Genomic DNA, 15,968 nt, shown 5'->3' with positions numbered 1-15,968 from the left:
AGCATGAGGGGCTCCATGGCGCATGTCACACTTGCAAGCGCACGAGTCTCTAAACCAAATACAGTAGAACCCCGCTGTTACGTTCCTCACTGCTGCGTTTTCCCGGCTGCTACGTCGTTGTCATCCAGTCCCGGCATAGCTTCCATAGGATCCAATGTATAAGGAACCCCGCTGCTACGTAGTAGCTGTGAAAACGTTCCCGCATGATACGTCGCAACTTAGCACCCCGAACCCGCCTGGGCTAAAGTAGGCAACGCGTTCCAACCGCCATTTTGGCTTTTGACGAGTTTTGGCTGGGCTTGGCTATAGAACTGGCTGCAAGAAGCTGCACAGTAGCCGCACGCCAGTTCGAGAGGCCGCCACTAAGTGGGCATTCGTCATGGAGGAAGGAAACTAAGGAGAGGCCCTACACCCTCCGCGCGCTAGGAGAAAAGTGTGGAGGAAGTGACGTAGTATGTTCTCCTCTTTCTTGCTGATTTTTTATTTCTTTGCCGTAGCGGCCACGCCTTTCGGGCTACAATGGCGGCTTTGTTTTGGTTCTGTGCGCTCACACGTGTTGTTCCGTAGGTTTCGTACCGTGGCAAAGCCGCCGTGCGGGCAGGTTTGCGTTGGACTGCGTGTTTTGTTGCGCTGCGTTATCTGGACCGTGCTCTCCCGGATGTTGTTGTGGCCAGGTGGGTCAGGAGGAACTAAAGTTCGTGAAATGAACGCGCATGCAACGCTGTACGCAACGTACCGCGCCACGGCAATGGCTACGGACAAAGGAATATCCACGGGAAATCTTGCCCTCTTTCGCGGAATCATGCTAACGTGCTAACAACCGCTTAGTATTGCTGTGGAGCGCGCGCGTCCGAGCAGCAAGGTTGTGCGCAGCGCGGCGTGGTTTCGCGAGAAATGTAAACAAGAGAGGAGAGCTGGCCCGATAGGCGGAGCAACGCCAACTTCCGGCTTCACTTTAGCTTCACAAAGAGTGACGTCAGGGCCTCTCCTGAGTTTCCTTCCTCCGTGCCATTCGTTAAAAATGCTCTAACTATCATCACTGTGATTACGGTCACCACATGGTTTTTGGACGGGTCGACTCACGGAGGAAGGAAACTCGGGAGAGGCCCTAACGTCACTCTTTGTGAAGCTAAAGTGGAGCCGGAAGTTGGCGTTGCTCATGGCGTTGCTCCGCCTATCGGGCCCGCTCCCCTCTCTTGTTTATATTTCTCGCGAAACCACGCCGCGCCGCGCGCAACCGGGCTGCTCGGACGCGCGCGCTCGGCAAGAATACTAAATAATCGTTAGCGCGTTAGCAGGATTATGCCAAAGAGGGCAAAATTTCCTGCGGATATTCCTTCGTCCGTTGCCATTGCCGTGGTGCGGTGACGACAAGGAGCACGAGCCGCATGATGCCGGGGAGTTGCCAAATCCTAGCTTTGGAGAAGCCGTCGCGGCTCTGGACCTTCTTTCCAGGTACGTCGCACCTTACAGCGACGCTGACAGCAATGCGGCCTTCCGGGATATTGAGAAACGTGTGGCGATTTCTAGCAAGCGAAAGAAACGGCAAGCCACCATTCTAGATTTTTTAAGTCCTAAGCGCACTCTGTGGAAATAAATTGTCTATAGTTGAAGCTGCACTTTTTTCATTCATTTTCGGAGCTTTCCTCACTGTTGCGTTTTCCCGGCTGTTACGTTTTTTTCCCCGGTCCAGTGAAAAACGTCTGAACGGGGTTCCACTGTATGCTGAATATTCGAAAAATCTAATAGTATATATTCAATTTGCAATTCAAATTATTCAAACGTTCACTATTTGATTTGATACAGTAATATTCATGTATTCGTACAGCCCTAGTTAAAACAGGCACAGACTGTAATAGAAGAATGTTCAACAGCATGCTTCAAGTGCCAATATGAACCAGGCTTCAGAGGTTGCAAGGCATAAAGATACTTGCACACACCTTCCATGCGACTCTCCTCGCGCAGCAGATGTAACACGAGCAGGTTTGCTGTCTTCTTGTAGTCCTCATAAGAGAGTGTCAGTGTTTTTTGCTGAGCAGCTGTCAAGTGCGGCTTCTTGGCATCCGCTTCCTTCTTCTTGTGCTTGGGCTGGATGATGCCAATGTCACTCACATCGTCCCCTTCGCCATGTGCCTCCCCGTTAGCAGGTGGCTCATCAACCTCCATGGCATCTGCATTGTCTTCACCCTCCGCCTCATTCTCTTCTTCTTCTTCCTCATAAAGGTGGATGTCAGGCTGCTCGACACGAATAATGGACTTATTGAGTAGCCGATACGCCTCCTTCACGTGCTTGGGAAGGACCTGCGGGTAGTTGTTGCCATGGAAAAACAAAAATATGAAAAGATAGCATTCATTATGAAGAGATCAGCTGCAGACTGCCAATCGTAAGATTAAAAAATACTGCAGTCAAAGCCAGAAAATACTAGACCATGGTAGAAAATGATGTTGACTGCTAAGAAAAGTATTTCAGACTGTTTTGTAGAGATACTGACCAACCCTGCTCTGCAGTCACAGCAAGAATGACCAAAACTTTGGCTGACGTTATACATTCGTTCTGCGTGTGAGTCTCTAACAGCTGCTGCGGCGATCCAAATAATCAAGCAGGAAATTGGGGCCTAAATACCGGTCGAAGACTGTATTTGTATTTTTTAGAAATCAGTTTTGCCCTGAACTAGGTGTGAAGTGAGAATCATAAAATTAATGGTGTTACAAATCACAAAATTGAAAATCATAAATCGTAAAATATAAAGGATGCCAAAAACAACCAGAAAACCGATTTTATTTGTTCAGGTCCACTTGCCTGGTCTGAGCAGTGCATCCGAGCGATGCCCTCTGCGAGGCGCACCATGCTCTCCAGCTGCCGCACGGTAATTCTCCATGATGACTTGGACAGGCCTCCGGCATCACGCTGCCGCAGCTGCCGGTACTGTTCCACGAGGTAGTCCCGTGCCTCTGTGCTGACCTGTTAACAGTTAGTATGCTCATCACAGATATGCAGCAAGTCATCAGGTGAACCATGTTACTGAACAAGGAGCGAGTGAAGAATAACAAAATCATTTGTTTATGAATGATGAAGCCAGTAAAATGCCAAAGCAATGAAAACAAACTTCTTTTACTTAATTAGGGTGCTTAGTAATTGTATTGGAGGGTTAAATCTGCAAAAGTTTATTGCATGCTTTACGGTGCACAGTTTCCTACAATGGCCATGCACTGAAAGTTGGGGCACTACTTTTGAGAGGAAACGTTCCCAGCTTTGATATTGGTCAACCCACCTTTTTTTTTCTTTAATCTTTCATACATATGAATATATTATCATTGTCATGATATGATAATGACCACTAGCAGGAAGCTGCCACAGCAATGGCTACTATAATGTCACAGATAAAGTTTGAAGGCCACTATAAACAGCTGAAAACAATCGCGTAGGCAAGCTAATGCTCCTAGGCTTTCCTGGTACCACAGTTGAAATAAAAGCGACCTGCTCACCTTAGGCTTAAACATACGTGCAAACTGGATGTAACGCTGAATGTCTTCATGACTGTATTTTTTCTCAAGACTATCTTCATGATGGCAGTGGAGGTCTATGATGCGCCTTGCAATAGCATAGTCTGTGACCTGTAATTAATGAAAGGAAAAAGAAGTGGAGGGAGAATTAACCACACCACAAAGCCATGACAAGCACTTGAAGCTTGCCGAGGTTGTAAGGCCACATCTGCATGTTAAGATGTTAGCTTTATCTAGAATTACTGTATATGTGCACAGTGAAACTTTATTAATACATACAGTAGAATCTCGTAAGTTCAAACACCAAGAGGACCAGAAATTTATTCGAATACAAAGTAGTCCTAACTAAGGAGAGCCCCTCTAAATGTAGATTCCGATCAATTTTGCGGTACAGTGCGCAAAACCAAAACCATCACTCGGCTTGCATTAAAACAGTTTTATCTTTCCTTCGACGACTGTAATGCATTCGATCACTGTAGTGACTTGTCGTGCACCAGTCAATAAATGCATACCATGTTAAATTTTGTCACTTGTATATTAAATACACCATACTGACTCCCACGCTGCCCACAGAATGCTTTCAGGAATGCTGGAAAGTGAATTCAATGCGGAGACGAGCAATTAAATCGTTTTGGTGCACACTCCATTAATTGCAACAATGCCTATGCACAGAAATGCACAGAGGCTCACCTGCCCTTTGATCACTGCCAGCACCAGTGTCATCTTCATATTCAAGCCCAGCTGCATCACAGTGTGTGTGGCTCGGCACAATGCATAGAAGTGTTGCACAAATTCTGAGTGATTTTTGTAGATGACTGTCCATACATGTCAACCACATCACGTATCCTCAAGCTATATACTTGTCTAAGTGTGCACACCTCACTAAAAAGAAAGCAACTGCAAAGTGAACGTGTACCTCACAAGTTTTAGCCAATGAATAGCACAAACAATGAAGAGGCCCACCTCGTTACATTCATCCACCAAGATGAAGAAAAGGTCAAAGCGTGACATGATAGGGGGTGACAATGCAATGTTTTGTCGCAGTGACTTAGTACGGTCATAGCGACCCCCAATCGGGTTGGCTGCAGCCAGGATGGAAGTCCGTGCATTCAAAGTTGCCTGCAAAACAGTTTATAGGAAAAGTCACGGTCAGTGATGCACACATGGACATCGTCTATGGCTAGGAGATGAGGAATGGGGGCTGGCTTACTTTAACGCCAGCTTTGGTAATTGAAATGGTCTGCTGCTCCATGGCTTCGTGGATGGCCACCTGATCTCGTAGCTCCATCTTGTCAAACTCGTCAATACAGCAGACACCCTGAAAGCAAATGCAGCTTAGAACTTCAGCTGGTGCCAGTGCAGCTCTGAGTGAACAACAGATAAGAGTTGAATGCCTACATAAATAATAATTTTAGCCTCTATTAACTGGCAAGTAGATATGTAAATGTGAGGGTCTTAGGTAAATGTGTATGAAATGCTGGAGAAAACAATCTGTTTAGAGATTGCGTTCACATATCACTGGACCAAGTCCAAAGCCAACATTGTCTGCATGCGTCTCGCACAAGAACTTGCGCAGCTTTATTTATGCAGTGCCTACCACCATCTGCTGTTGAAGCATGTGAGTGTATTTGTACTGTGTGTAGCAATGTAGCACATTTATAGCTAAGTGTATGTGCTGTATTTCATGTATAGTCTCTTCTGCCGTGTCACCACATTTATTATAAATCACAATTAAAATCACGATTATAAAGTGAGGGTGTAATTGAGAGACTAAAGAAAAAGAGCCTGAGTATACACACGAACATAAAGCGATGTAGAGTAACTGACAGATTATTCTGACTCAGCGAGGATTGCCCAAAATACAGACTAATTGGGAGCCCACAAAATAAATGAAATAATTGGAGTGATTTAACGGCAGCATGAATTTCGTTTTAAGATTAGAGTTTACAGCAGCGCGTGCTGCAATGCCATGAAGCCACACTGTAAGGTGAAATTAGCTTGCACCTTAAGGCGAAAATTGCATAATCCACACGTCACCTTTACAAATTTTTAGACTTCTCGATATGGTACTGTGTCACCTGCCAAGGCTCATTACAACATAAGCTCGTTAAGTTGATGCTTGTTAATACGAAAAATAAGATAATTTGGACTCATCCTCTGGCACGCTCTGCAGTTGCCTCTTCCTGGCAACTGCAGCTTATGCAGCCGTAATCTTTACCGGGAAATATTTGCAGCGAGTGCTATGCGTGAAGCCGAGCTTCCTGGTTCTTCCAAATCCCGGGATCCTAATATACAGCTTTGCTGTAAGATCTAAAACAGCCAGGCAACAAAGTGGAGTTACTAGGAAAGTGAATAAGGAGAGCTGACCAATGGCTCTTGCCATATGGCATTACTGTATGGCTGCCATTTTACAGACCTCTTAGGCTAGGTATAAAATTATGATTTTAACACTAGTCTGTAAAACATGTCTGCATTTTACCACTTTGTCTCTACACACTCAAATTAAGAGAAGATGTCTATTTTCACTAATGCCCTTGGGAGAAACACCGGGTTAGAGTAAACACAAGGGATTCACTTACATTGTCAGCAAGCATAAGTGCACCAGCTTCAATGACAAACTCGTGGGACTCTTCATCACGAACAACAGCTGCTGTCAGACCTGCTGCACTTGATGCCTTGCCACTTGTGTACACCGCCCGTGGTGCAAATTCCGACACCTGCCTAAAAAAACCAGCACTGATTACTTGCAGTTTTCATGGAGCTGCAAAGATCAAAAACTGACAATTTGGTCACTTTAAGGCAAGGCGTCAAAGAGCAATGCGTAATGCATAACATCATACCCTTAGATTTGTTCACTTTATGTAAAGAAAAAACTGCATACTGTCTGTACAGAGAATAATAGAAATATAAAAATTATTTTTCACGTCGCACACTGGATACTAAACACACCCTCAAGTTTTTAGTGAGCCTTTTTCTGTATTAGATTTTTTGCAAGCACATCACACAAGAACGCCCGAATATGGCATGAAAATGTCAGGTGCCTAACATCACAGAGCTTTTCAACACTTAGACAAATCATAGATAAACTTGTATATTTGGTAAGTAACTACTGTCATTAACATTGGAGCCAAATACTATTCCTGTGCATGCTGCTGAAAGCTCCCAATGTCACTCAAAACCCCTTCCACTTACTTTTAGAACTCTTATGCAAGAGTAAACATGATGACTAGTGAGTTAACTTCTTAATTGGTCTGGCTGACCTGGCCATCTGTCACAGGTATCACTATCAGGTTTCCTTGCAAAATATATACAGTTGTCGACCGTTTATTCGGACCTCACGGGGACTGCGGAAATGTACGAATGAACAGGTGTCTGAAAGAGCAGATTAAGAAAAAAAAAAGAAATCCTTTATTTCTATGGACTTATTTGAGCTCGGCAGTAGGCTTGAAGAAATCGTGAATGCGCCCGCCATTGCACGCTGTTCCGTTTATGCGCAATCAGATAAGCCTGAATCTCAGAGAGGGTCATAGGGTCACTATAAGCGGCTGAAAGCACAGTCACTACTTGTACACGCTCCGCATTGACAGCAGCGTAGCACATAGTGCGTCATCGTCCGGCGGTGCAGCAGAAACCTGACGAATGATCTCGCCATCATCGAGTTCTGCGCATGTCAGTACAGCAGTGTCAGCACCTGTGAAACTGTCAAATGAGACGGTGTCTGGAATCGCAATGCAACCACTGTGCAATCTTAGCAGAACATTTTCCGCGTCAGTAGGGAGCACATCGGAAGGCGACAAATCCTAGGCCTCCCAGCACCCGCTTGCTGGCATTCCCCAGCGCAGTCTGCGCGGGCACTGTCGGCGCCATTAGACACTTGATGCGATGTTTCCGTATGCTGCATTGGATCACCGCAACCTCGACACAGCACACAAAGCAAACACCACCATGCCGTCATGCCGACACCAGTCGCACAAACGAAAAATGTGGCCTACTCGCAGAGTCGTGCACAAAGAAATAAACATATCAGCTGCTGGATTCTCTTGACGTGGCTTACTAAGCTGAGACCGGAACTGCTGTAGCCACTCTATCGAACCAGGCAGAAACGATGATGATGAGTGGAGATTTGCAGTAGCGCCACTTTGTGGGGCAGCAAGGAGGCTCCGTTCAAAACAAAAATGGCGTTCAGCAAGTCGAACCATGCACAGGCCAGAGTCGGTGCACGGTGCCCTCGATCGAGTTAGCTCAAGGAGTGCCCGAAAAATTAGACGAGAGGTTGCAAGGTGCAAGGTGCCGCGAAGCAGACCGAATAATCAAGCATGTCCGAATTTTTGGAGTCCAAAAAATCAGTCGGCGACTGTAGTTGCCAAATACAGTAGCCATGCACAAAGGCAGAAGTAGATGAATCCTATCATTGATGTGACAGTGGTGCTATCTGACAGCAGAGAACAATGCCACTGTGCAAGTATTATGCATGAGGCGGGCAGCACAGGTGAGGCGAGGCACAGGCGAGGTGGGTCATGCTGATACAAATTCAACGATGGGAGAGCATGGCAGGCAAACATTGCGCATGGACATGGCGGCGGCAAAATCTACTATTCAGTATTCGCACACACCTCTAGTATTTACACGATTCTAACGCGCCGCCGAATCTAACATGCACCAAATTTTCATGGGCTTAATGTAAGAAAACAAAAGTGCACCTGAATGTGACATGCGCCTGATATATAAAAAAAAAGATACAGTCGAACCCACTTATAACGATACCTGTTTTAACAATATATTGGTTATAACAATGAGAAGCTGATGCACCACCCACATTTGTATATTTTCCATGGTTACATAACCCGCTGACTACAATGTCCCGATGCCACTTTATCGGTTATAACGATGAAGTCTGGCTGCTGGGTGCCTGAGCCGAAAGGTAGTGAAATGCGAAATCCTTGAAAAGAAAAAAAGAAAAAGCAAAATTAGAGCCACTGCATGATGGGCCGCTGCTCCAACACCCGCAGCGCGCTCATTTTCCAGCCATCTCCACGCAGCTCTCTCCCGTTGCCCTTCCACTCCTCCGAACACGAATGGGCTGCGCCCATAGCTCTGTGGCGCCCCACCCTCTGAAACACGAATGGACCTGCCAACTGTGCCACTTGCAGATAGCTCGCATGTTGCTCGCTGGCTCCTCATTCAGCACAGTTTTGCAAACAGCTTAATCGTACGCGTTCGTCTTGGTTGTTTGCGTCGAAATCGCACCTGGCCATGTGGTTTCTCAGTCTCGCTTGACTCGTTGCCCAAACGGAAGATGTCTGTTCCGCCCGCTTATCGTAGGCAATGCACGACGTTGCTGGTGAAAAGAAAGCGCAGGGCTATAGATATGGAAACTAAGTGCTTCTAATCAATAAAGCGATTGTCGCGAACATGCTTGCATCAGATAGCGACAGTGATGATGGCAGCAATGACGCGGTAGGGCTGGCTGCTTCAACGTTGTCTTCACAGGAGGCCCAGCAGATGATTCAGTCTCTCCAGAGCTTCATTTTGTGAGGAACCTTCCGCTGCACTACTTGGAGCACCTGGATGCCTTGGACAAGGATGTCGGCAAGCTTCACGTAAAGCATGCAAGGCTGACAGACATACGCATTTCTCGTGCAAGCCAGTGAGAAGTATGTGGCGAGATGCTTGTGGCGATCTCTCTTCAGCATTTCTTCTGGATTTTTCAAGCTAACAGGCTGCCACGGCAGCCTTCTCACAATCTTTAAAAGGCCCCTTTTGGAGCCACCAGAGTGATGCCTCAGCGGTGCTCGCATATCGCTGGCCACCCGTGACACCTCTTTGCAGTTGTTATAGCAGTGCCATTCTTTAATGCCAACAGCCGCGGCTTGTTACATGCGATCGGAGTGCCCAGGAAACAGTTAAGCGAGTGAACAAAATCAGCATCCGGATGGAGGAAGGTGGGGGGGAGGGGCACTGGCTTGCCTGCCATTATAGTTTTCTCGCATCAGCTCTGCCATCCCCCCCTATTTTGATTTTTTCATGCAACCCGGTTATAACAATTATCAGTTATAACAATCGAATTTTTGTGGCACTTGAATATTGTTGTAAGTGGGTTCTACTGTATAGCGTGTCCCCCCATTTGCAATCACAAATGACGAGACATGCATAATTTACTTTCAGAGAAGAAAAACACTCTTTTTAAAGTAAGCTTTATAATGAAACTAGCACGTTCTCGTCGCTATTTGTGCTTAATTGGTTGCAGATTCATAGCACAAAGCGGCGGTATTCTCGATTGATCACATTCGGAGATATAGCATAGACTGCTTATAACTTCAGCTGCCGGAGTCACAAATATCCACAGTATAAGCGGTACTGCTCTATAACCAAAACAACATTTTTCAAAGGCTGCACACATGCAAGACATGTAGACCAAGCAGCCATGTGTATCCGAGAATCAAAACATGCGACTGGGATGTTTGCATCCGTTTAAATTAATTGTTAAAATGTTAAATAAGTTAAAGAATGTTGAAAGGTTAATGTCTGAAGATTCATACTATTCACACAGAACCAAGTAACAACATAAGGGGGGAAAAAAGCTGATATGGAAGAAACTACCGTATTTACTCGAACCTAATGCGCATTTTTTCCCCGATAGAAGGGGTCCAGAAATTGTGTGTGCGTTAGAATCGATTACGACCATAAATCTGCGTTACCATATCACCATCGGCATTTCAAAATGGCTGCCTCGTACGCACTTCGAGCATGGAGGTTTTTTTCCTTCCTCCGTGGCTTCGAGCCGAGTTGCCGCAGCTTCCTCTATGTGCTGTAGTACGTGTGCTTAAACAATGCTTGCTTTGGCTTAGGTTAGTGCACGGTCCATCCTCCGGTTTTCTGGGTTTGCTTTATCAGCATGGAAGTGCCGAGTGCAAAGACATGCCGAGTTCACCACGATGCCGCATATAAAAGGAAAGCGATCACGTGTGCGGAGACGGACGAAAATCGGGCCGCATCACGGCCGTTTGGAGTTGCCGAAGCTTGTGTGCGGGACTGGCGCAAACAGGAGAGGCATTCTACACCTGTGGCTGCTACGTACGGCGCGGCTGCGCGACCCCTATCTTGAAAGCGATATGCGACGGATATAAAGGTCTACGCATCTAAACGCACTGCACTGTGTTCTTGTCGTTTAGTTCATGTTGAAGCAAGAGGCCACACAAAGGGCAATTCCCTTGCTCCTGCTACCGCACTTCCTCCAGCGTTTTGATAAAGAGTTTCTGTGGTCATTGAGCGAGACGTGTTCATGTTTGCTTGTCCACGCTGGACACCATGCTCATTGATTTAGTTAGTAAGCAAATGTTTAAAAGTTTATATGGCCGATAAAACTACTATCCTTACTTTTCGTATAGCTGCCTACAAAGTTCCTACGATAATTGATGCTTCCCCTTTCGGGTGGAAGTGCGACATTTTTTATTTATTGCTACTTTAGTGCATCGGGAGTATATCATTGTTTTTTCCAAATGAGAGAAAGTTGTATTTCTGTATGAAAGAACGAGGTGCACGGTACTGTAAAGGACTTTCTTTTTTTAGGTCACGGCAAATGGGTGCACATTACAATCGAGGGTGGTTCTTTTTTTTCCTTTTTCTTTTTGGTCACGGAAAACGGTTGTGCATTACAATCGAGTAAATACGGTAAGTAGCTGCCTAATTTTTCAGGCCTGCTCGAATGTCGGAAACACCGTGACAGCAATCCAAGTTGCCGCCATTTGAATGTTGCACGTGGTACTCGGCCCTCATTTTCATTGTTGAGGTGGTTTCTCCACTTTCCAAGTGCCGTACAGCCACTGCAAAGTGTTTCGTAACTTTGCACGAAGCCGCAACTCTGGTTACCGAGCGCAGTGCTGCTAGGCCTAGCCGGCAGTGGTGTCTTGTGGCGTACCATTGTGAGCAACTCACCTTTGATATGTTTGTACCCATAGACAATTACAAACTAGTGATCATGCTTACGGGCTTAAGGGAGGAGCCGGGTCTTTGGGACTGAAAATCGGCCCAAAATTTGAGTTTTCAATTTTTATTTTCCGTGTTCCTGACATGTTTCCACATCTACCTCCGAAATTTGGTTACAAAATACCACATAGATCTTCCGTTATCATGATCTAAAGATGCGAATCCGCAAGCGTTGCCCTTTCAATTGGGGACAAATGACACCCCATTTTCGTCACGCATAACTCGATAATTACGTGCTCTGCCAGCGTCATTTTGGTACAATTTGAAAGCTCACGTTTCTGGCTTTCTTTATTCGTCGGTTGGCAACATTGCCGGCATTGTGGTCACGAAAAAAACAACAGAAAAGGAAATTTGCGGCGCACGCTGTTATTGGCCAGTTTGAGCATGCTACCAAGATGGCGAGTCATGATTGGCTCCAAGGACCACGAGCGCTCAAACGACGAAAACAGCCATCCTTTTGTTTTAGTCTCACGAGTGTGACGCTGGAGGTCCGACAAAGTTTTGTTCCGTGAATCGTTACGGGCGGTAATGTACAAGACGCAATAAACTTTCGAAAGCGATTCCGTCATCGCAGCCGGCACAGGATACCCGGCAGCTCGCCATTGCAGTCGTGCCGCCGCCAAACATCCGACGCCTCAACTGTTTTGCCGGATCACGCATACCTACCTGCCAGTTACACTCGCATAAGAATTGAACTTGGCTGTCGTAACTGAAGAGCAAGTGGAATAAGATAAGAGCACATGAGAAAACAACGCTATACAATATACAATATTGCATCTACAACGGTCACGGAGCGAAAGATTCGGTGTTTTGTTGAAGATCCGACCGCCGATAGTGCAACAGCCTCGGTCACGAGGCCCGCTACTCTGTACGCTGTCATCGGACTTGCAGCAGTGAACAATCTTCTTGGCACTTTCTCGTGCAATACTTGCGGTGGTTCTGCGTAGCTGGTGTGGAGCGATCAGGATTATGGTCTTGCTACTAAATTGACTGTGGTTTGTGAGATCTGCGGTGAAGTTGCATTGGGATGGAGCTCGTGGGGAATTGAGGGCCCGAAAACCCGTAATCCTTTTGAAGTGAACATTGTTGCTATGTCGTCGACCGGCAATGGCCAAACGGCCATGAATTATACCTAGTGCCTACTGATGGCTTTTGGTGCCGTTTTTTTTTTTTTTCAAACTTTCTTTCAATATATCAGTTGTGAAATATTTTTTGTTATTTTCTGAAAACCACAATCTTGATGATGATGCCGTATTGGAGGCGCATTATCTCTGCTTATACTTGTGCTATCACTTTAATTCTTTTTTTTTTCCTGGAAGGCAAAGCTGTCTAGAGTGCAAATATGTAAAATGACTTAGTTGCATTTACTAGAAAACTTTTTTTTAAATGTTTCACTTTTTCGCAGTTAGATGGACTTCTCTTATTGAAGTTTGCAATGTTCTCATTTGATACAAAATTGTGTTAGAACACCACATTTGCTTATTTGCACTCTTTGTTAGTTCCACATCATTTCCGTAGTCGATATCTATTATGTCATGTATAGTTTGTTAGATAGCTCACTTCCAAGCAAATTATGCAATAAAGCTGAATTTTTTCAATTTCTGGAAAGTTATTTACTCTGCAGGGAAACTGGATGTATATTTAGAACTAGCACATTGAAATACATAAACTCTGCAAGTTTCATCAAAATCGAAAAATAATTAAAAAAAAATAGTTTTCAAGCGCAGGGTCCCTCTTTAACAGAGGGCAGTGCACTTGAAAAGTTTGGGTTTGTGGGTGATCAGTCATGGCAACTATTACGAATGCCTATTAAGTTTGTATGTGCACGTGCTGGTAGGAATGGCAAAAGTTCATGCGTGGACCTGAAAGCTCCGAACTGAATTTGCAGAACGCAGCTTAACTGACAGCGCCGCGGAGTTAGCGACAGTATCTCTGAAAGTGATTGACTGACAGTACCGCTCCAGATCGTAGTCGAGCACAAAATGAACCCACAACAACTTTCATGAAAACATGCTTTGTCACCATCTTGTGATGGGGATGACGCTGTGTCTGATGGCTCTGATGGTAGGCTGTTGTCAACACCATGAATACGGTTTTGTTTTTTTTTGTCCCAATTGTAATGCACAGGCAATTTTCGGACCCATTTTCTCAGAAAGGAATGATGCGTGTTAGATTTGTATAAATAAGGTAATTATGTTGCATTTTACCCCGCAAGTTCATGTCAGGCAATTTTACAGGCATTTTGTGCAAAAGAAATTATTGGTGCCTGCCTCCTCAAACCACTGTGCTGTCCCATTCTCTGTCTGAACTTAAAAACCCGCACCTATCAAAGCACGGCCTCCAAGACTGCAAGCGCAGCCATTTAATTCAGCTAGTTTGTTGTGAGCAAGTTTAACGACAGAAGTCGGTGGCCCCTTCAGTGGCAATTTTTTCTGCAATTAATGGCACAGTGAACTAATTACTGCGCTCTGACTCAGTTTGCAGTGATGTGGAGCCCTCTCAAAACTGCAGCCAGAGAAAACCTGCCTAAAGCAAACGTGCGGCTGTTCTCGGACCAATCAGTAGAGTGACATAAGCAAATTCTGTCACATTCTCCCAGCTCGAAGTCAAGAGCAATTCCTAGTGCTCTGAATGATCCAAGCAAATGTGTTCCGAGGGCTTGATTTTGACCAGCCAAATGTAATGCATGCCATCAAAGTACTTGAACATGACCTGCCAAATGTGCCATAAGTTATCTCTTGTCATAAAACAAACTCTACAAGCTTCCTAGAAGGGTAACCTAACAATGTAGGTTTACTCAATTCTACACTTTGATGTTTCTGAAAACAAAAGGTTCTGGTGCAGATATTAAACAATAAAAAATTCTGCCTCCATTCCACCCTGTGAAAGTGGATGTACAGCACAGCTGTTTGCCGACGCTTCACACTACCACCACAAGCGACATACATATAGGTGGCGTTAGCACAGCATAAATCCTCATTCTTGTAGGCCCTCCACTTAGTGCAAGTGCATTATTGAATTAACTGAATTTTTCGAAGTACAACACCAGAAGATTCATAAAGTAAGACTTACACACAACCTGCAGACATGAGAGCATTGGACTGTTAATTCGAATATACAAAAATCACAATTCTGTTCTGCCTTCCAGCTGCCATTTTGTTTTTGTGCGAGCAAAACCATGCACGCGGACACGAAAAATCCCAACCAACTACAGGCTAACAGCTTCCCTGTAGAACTTGCACAGTGAGCATACTGTGCCACTGAGTAGTGTGCTCCCTGAATCCACAGATAAATGCAATGCCTACTTGAGAAATTGGCTCTTGGCTGTGCTGGGGTCCCCCACAACACAGATGTTGATGTCACCTCTCAGAGTGGTATTTTCCTCTGTTGTCTTAGGCACTCCACCAAAAAGCATAATCAGGATGCCGCGCTTTATCTCGTCGTTACCTAAAGGGTGAAATACAAAACACATGGTGACAGTCATTGTCCGGCACTTCCATCATTTAATTGTCGCGCTAATCGGTGCAGACATCGACGACAATGTTGGCCAACCAAATTTCACAATAGCAATCAAAGAAGTCGGTCAAGACCATTTCGCTATTTAAAATAAATGCTGGACACATGTAACTCTCATAACAAACCGTGATGCAGCCTTCAGAAATTAACTGTTTGCCTTGGCCTCGTGCTAGTTTGGGTTCCAAGAAGGCACCGGCAACATGGCCGATCCGTCCTCCATGATGCTGGCCAATGATACATGCAGGCGATGAACTCGAACAAAAATATCGCTCTTCCTGCTTGACTCGGTGGCCAAATGAGTGTGCCGTTATGCAGGCGGAGTCCGAATTATCGAAAGGCACATTATAAGGTGTCCAAAGTTTCAGTCGTCTTATGCATTATGTCTATGGGGACAGTAGCAGTGCTGCAAAGCTGTTTGAATAATTGAGCATGAACAAATCGTCAGTGTCCAAATTATCTGTCGGCGACTGTACGCAGCATCTGACGGCAGGTGATATCTGCGAGCTGCATTGTGGAGCCACACTGCCAGCCAGTTAACTGAGCAGATGTGATGAAACTTCCCTCCATTAACGTATTTGTAAAATAAAACTTAATCACCCCTTCAACAAAAATGCCATAAATAACAGTACATAGACTACCTGATAAGGCTTGACATTTGAATGCTGCACTTTCATCATTAGCACAATAAATTCTCCAGCCTGAAAGGCAACAATGCTCTTTTGCCACTGCGCATGTGTGGAATAAATTGCACAAAGTAGAATCCCAGCAAGTAGAAAGGGGAGAACAGACTTGTGTACAAACCGTGGATAGTGGGAAACAGGCTAGCAATCAAGTTGTGGTACAGGTTCTTGTCTTGGCTCATGGCATAAATGCGGTCCCACTGCTCGGGGGTCAATTGCTGCTTCATGGCTTCCGGAGTTAACTCTTCCGATGACGCTGCCTTGCCTCCCAACTGTGTGAGA

General features: G+C 45.3%; 1 protein-coding gene across 1 annotated transcript in view; it reads right to left on the bottom strand.

Moving 5' to 3' along the window:
- The window catches only part of Mcm6 (minichromosome maintenance 6), a 39,658-nt gene that overhangs the window by 10,821 nt on the left and 12,869 nt on the right, over window positions 1–15,968 (bottom strand). The window contains exons 8-15 of the mRNA XM_050179226.2: window positions 15,808–15,958; window positions 14,796–14,937; window positions 6,084–6,225; window positions 4,715–4,822; window positions 4,468–4,623; window positions 3,487–3,615; window positions 2,801–2,962; window positions 1,941–2,301 (exon numbers count right to left, since the gene is read on the bottom strand). Coding sequence (XP_050035183.1) covers window positions 1,941–2,301; window positions 2,801–2,962; window positions 3,487–3,615; window positions 4,468–4,623; window positions 4,715–4,822; window positions 6,084–6,225; window positions 14,796–14,937; window positions 15,808–15,958 — 1,351 coding nt within the window. The remainder of the gene's footprint in view (window positions 1–1,940; window positions 2,302–2,800; window positions 2,963–3,486; window positions 3,616–4,467; window positions 4,624–4,714; window positions 4,823–6,083; window positions 6,226–14,795; window positions 14,938–15,807; window positions 15,959–15,968) is intronic.

The sequence above is a fragment of the Dermacentor andersoni genome, chromosome 5 (genome assembly GCF_023375885.2).
Source record: "Dermacentor andersoni chromosome 5, qqDerAnde1_hic_scaffold, whole genome shotgun sequence".
NCBI classification, from domain to species: Eukaryota; Metazoa; Arthropoda; class Arachnida; order Ixodida; family Ixodidae; genus Dermacentor; species Dermacentor andersoni.
The sequence above is the reverse complement of the archived record's forward strand: the minus strand, read 5'-3'. Positions and strand labels throughout refer to the sequence as shown.